Genomic DNA, 4,893 nt, shown 5'->3' with positions numbered 1-4,893 from the left:
ATGCTTTCTCTTGTCTCTCTACAGAAGACATATAATGAACAATGTTCTGGTAACATAAAATTGCAATAAAATCACAGTATCGAATCGCAATACATATAGAATCGTGAGAATTGCAATACATAATTGGATCAGCACCTAAGTATTATCATAATATCGTATCATGAGGTTCCTGGCAATTTCCAGCCCTAGTTGAAACGACCTCCTTCTCCAGACTCACTAGGTGTTCTAGCAGGGTGATCTTGGAGTTAATTGACCCCCAGAATAAATTGAATGGACAGGCACATGGATCACACTAATCTTGATTAAAACACAATAAGGGTTTAGTTAAGTTGTGAGTATAGTGCTGAAATTGATCTCAATAGTGAGCCAGATTCAATTCAATTTGGAGGGCTCTCTAACACACACACGCATTACTCACTCTTTCAAAACTCAGCATTTTGCTACACTCGCAATAATCTGCTAACCATGTGTATGTGACCAATACATTTTTTAAATTATTTTTTTTATCTACAAATACACACATTCTTTCGTTTTCCCTCAGTCTCTCTTTTAGTACATTGTACATCTCTCAATGTCAATACTTTACTCTCTCCGCATCTGTCTCTGTCTCCCTCCCTCCCTCCCTCCCATCAGTCAACAGTATCTGTGTTCTTCTGGGATGAGGGGTTCCTTCAGCCCCACCCTCTTTCTCTCCACCCATTCATCTATCCTTTTATCCCCCCCACCTGTTTGACGGCCCACAGCAGCCGACAGTAGCAGTAGACCATGATGACGATGGGCAGGCCCAGGCAGAAGACGAACAGACAGATGATGTAGGCGTGGGACTGAGCTGTCCTCAGGGTCCAGGACACGGAGCAGCTGGTGCCGGCCCCCTCCAGGTCGTAGCTACTCCAGCCTAGCAGGGGGGGCACCGTCCAGATCAGGGAGTACAGCCAGGAGCCCCCCACGGCCAGCAGGGGCTTGCGGTAGTCGGGACCACGCTTGTTGTACACGGTCAGGGTACTGTAGCGGTCGTAGGACAGGACCACCAGGGAGATCAACGACACGATACCTGGGGGGGGAGTGGGGGAGAGGAGAGGGGGAGAGGAGACGGGGAGCCGGAGAAAGAGTGGTAAGAGCAGCGGGAGAGAGAAAGAGAGGGAGAGAGACATTGGGTGGTAGTGAGGAAGGGAAGAAGGAGAGAAGACAGAAGGATGGAGTGAGGAAGGAGGAGAAAGAGAGATTCATTGACCAATTATTGGCTGACTAAATGAGAAAGCAGATTGAGTTGAAGAGTTCCACAGATGGATCTATTGGGAGATTAACACACTCATAAAGGGTTAGTAATAAACAGGGCCTTGGGGAGACATGGGCTGCAMTCCAAACACTTAAAAGACGCACCCTATCAAATTAATATGCGCTACATTCAATTATGAGTGCATGTCTACTTATATTAAATATATAATTATTAATATACGCCTACTGTATGATAGCTAGCAAATAAATTTGATAATAACATTAGCCTGCCTAGCTTGAACTTCTGGAGAAGTAAAATGTTTTATTTCTACAATTTCCAAAAGATAACCAAACAAAAAACATATTTACTTTTTACGTAGTAGCAAAATTTCGAACTTATTTGCATTCGTGTGTGTGTGTGTGTGTGTGTGGAGGTTCTGCTCTGACTTCTCRATTGATGTTGTTTTTAAGTTTTCACTGACTTTTCTTAGCGGATGAACAATCGTCATGAATTGAATTATGGGGAGTTTCAGCCYGAGTGAACATAATTGTACACTCGCAAAGCCGACTAAAAACAAGGGCTGAGGGGCTTATGTTGTAAACTTCCCTTGCTTGGCTCATCATTTGGACCACCATCCAATATGGCGACGGGGATTCCCCCAAGGGCATAAGGCGAGGTTAAGCGGACGAGGGTGTGTCTTTTAAGTGTTTGGACCACAGCCATGGTGACCCTCTAAAGTCAGTGTGTGCACTAAACATAGGAGCTGGATGAGATGACAGATAGGTAGATGTCTGGTGATATTTTAACAGCTCACCTCAATCTCTTTCTGCTCACAGTGATCCTGTAGCATTTTTATTAGCCGCGTTGATACATCTTAACCGACATGTCTGACTGGCAGCACATCTCTCTACACTTCTTATTTTTTGGTGCTTGAACACATTTGAGGTGTTTTAACACTCAGACAGACAGTAAGGAAATTAGTTGGGGACACAAGCAAGTGGGAGAAACAGTGGATGCTGGGATTGAACCCTGATCTCCAGTGGGGAGTGTTACCACCACACCACAGCTCTGCACAAAGATCTCTATTGGTAACCTCTTTCTACCTACTCTGTGGTGAAAGACAGTTCAGTTTAGACTGAGCGTCTACAGACATTGTGAAAATGTTTGTCCCTCCAGGATTCCTTCTACAAAATCAARAACTTCCTGCATATTATGTGAGGGCTTGCAAATTTGAAAAATCACCACACTATTTCCGCATAAAATTGTAAAATCATTGCATAAAACGGACCCACCACCGCTGTACAAAAAAGAGGGCTTGTATTTTCAACCAATCACACCACATCAATAGATTTTCGCAACAAATTCATTGCAAATTGCCTTGCAAATTGTCAGAAATGTCACACCAAAATCAATCATTCTTGCCCGCAAATGTCACTAGAAATCACCACTAAATCCTGGCGGGTCTGAATACATCATTTCGTAGTACTTGGTGAAAACGCTGTGCTGTTTCTTCCTGTCTCGAAACGTGGAGGTTCTGCTCTGAATACCAACACCCACAGTTTGAGCTAGACTTTTTAATGAGAAACGGAAAGGATCAGAAGAAGCAACAAATTGGGGACATTGACCATTGCTGTGACACAACTTTATTGGTGTGAGTCTTATGATCAACTTTTTTGATAATGAGCCAATGCTTCCTACATCGTACTGGTGTATTCAAGTCAGAAGGTAAACATAAAGTACATTATAACACTATCTCCTCCAAACAAAGTTGAAGCAATTTCATCAACATTTGATGTAAGCTAATGAGTGTGTGTGTGTGTGTGTGTGTGTGTGTGTGTGTGTGTAAGGAGCAATAGAGGAAACACGTAGGGCAGACGACGGCATGAGAGCCAGTAGGAGTAGCAGTGTGTCAGTGGTAATCCATGTTTCCTGTCGTGCCGAAGAAGTCGAGGGACTGGAGGGACGCATAGGCTGAGATGAACATCTGCCTTGTGTGGCTGCAGATCGGCAGATTCCAAGAGGCTGCCCGGAGACCTGGAACTCCACGTGGGTCTGTGCGCGCTGGAACCACCAGGTTAAATGGCGGCGGCCACGCGGTGTGAAGCGTTTGTATGGTCCTGTGCAGAGAGGAGAGAAGAGGGATAGACAGACCATAGTTGACAGGCTACAGAAGAGGCTACGCTAATGCAAAGGAGATAGAATGACAAGTGGACTACACTGTGTTCAGGAAGTTAAGTTTACGTTGCAAAAATAAAATAAAATCTTATTGACTAAAATGAGTATAGTACTGGCTGGCGGTGAAGTAGGCTGGCTAGCAGTGGCTGCGTTGTTGACTTTGTGTTGAACGTGTAGCTGGCTAGGTAACCTCGACAAATTTTTCTCAAAAACTACACAATTATCTTGGATCAAGGACAGCAAAGACAACTTGTAGCTAGCTAACACTAAGCTAATCAAGTCGTTCCGTTGTAATGTAAGTGTGTAGTGTGAGTTTCTACAGTGCTTTGCTATTCGGTAGAGTTGGCTAACTAGGAGTGTTAGCTAGCAGTGTTGACTAGGTTAGGAGACGGCAGCGCAGGCGGGTGGACGAGCAAAATAGCTGGCTAGGTTAACCGATAATTTACTCAAGACCAACTCTAAGCTACACAATTATCTTTAGATACAAAGATAGCAAAGACAACTATGTAAGCCAGCTACACTACACTAATCAAGTCGTTCCGTTTGTAATGTAATCGTTTTCCAGAGCTGCTATGTTGCCATTCGGTGGCTAGCTGGCTATGCTAGCGAGTTTGACTACGTTACGTTACGAGAATAGCTGGCTAGTTAAACTACACTAATCAAGTCCGTTCGTTGTAATGTATAATCGTTTCTCCAGTGCTGGCTATGCTGCCTATTCGGTGGCTAGCTAGCAGTGTTGAGCTACGTTGTATGGATTCGGACGAAATAATGGCTCAGCGAACCTCAAAAACCCAATAATCTACTCAATTATCTTTTGATTACAAAGACGGATATGTAGCTCGTTAAGATCAAACAAATCAAACCGTTGTAACTGTAATGAAAATGAATGAAATGGTGAAAAACTATCCTGTGGAGCGACGCGGAATTGCGACTGCATGTTCTCTATGTGTTGTTTTCACATTCAGATTTTACAATTAGACACAATGTTGTGCTAGATTAGACTGTGGCTTGAGATCAAAGCCTCTTGGAGAAGCGATTTGTGAATTCGGCAGCTCTCTGATACGAAAAAGAGCAGAGAAAAGAGGGAGAGAAAGACATCCTCACTCGCTGTAGGTCAGAATCTGCCTCCAAGGCAAAGGTTAGATGGAGTTGTACAGACAATCCCACCTCTTCTGTAGAGGGGATGCTGTGGGTGGTAAACTCAACTCCTGAGGGACAGCAGCAGTATTGCAGATTCATTTCTTTCCCTTGACTTAAACACACACCACACACACACACACATCAACCTTCCTGTAAGGGAAAATTGACTTTTAAATGCAGCCAAGGGAAAAGGCAATAGTAACCACTGGGCAAACATATAGCACGACACACACGCACGCAACGCACGCACGCACGCAACGCCGCGACGCACGAGCACGCACGCACGGCAACGGCACGCACACACAACACCCAACACGTGCTACCAGAACACCACACACACAAGCGTCACACACACACACACA

General features: G+C 44.4%; 1 protein-coding gene across 2 annotated transcripts in view; it reads right to left on the bottom strand.

Annotated features, from left to right (window-relative positions):
- Positions 1–688: 688 nt before the first annotated feature.
- LOC139029329 (opsin-3-like) overlaps positions 689–4,893 on the bottom strand; it is a 53,321-nt gene continuing 49,116 nt past the window's right edge. Inside the window, exon 2 of one of the 2 annotated variants that reach the window (XM_070449066.1) lies at positions 689–1,051. In XM_070449066.1, coding sequence (XP_070305167.1) covers positions 705–1,051 — 347 coding nt within the window. In that variant the 3' untranslated portion in view covers positions 689–704. The remainder of the gene's footprint in view (positions 1,052–4,893) is intronic. The other variant, XR_011481631.1, reaches the window with a different exon arrangement.

The sequence above is a fragment of the Salvelinus sp. IW2-2015 genome, linkage group LG2 (assembly GCF_002910315.2).
Source record: "Salvelinus sp. IW2-2015 linkage group LG2, ASM291031v2, whole genome shotgun sequence".
NCBI lineage: Eukaryota > Metazoa > Chordata > Actinopteri > Salmoniformes > Salmonidae > Salvelinus > Salvelinus sp. IW2-2015.
Note: the sequence above shows the minus strand (reverse complement) of the source record. Positions and strands in the feature narration are given on the sequence as shown.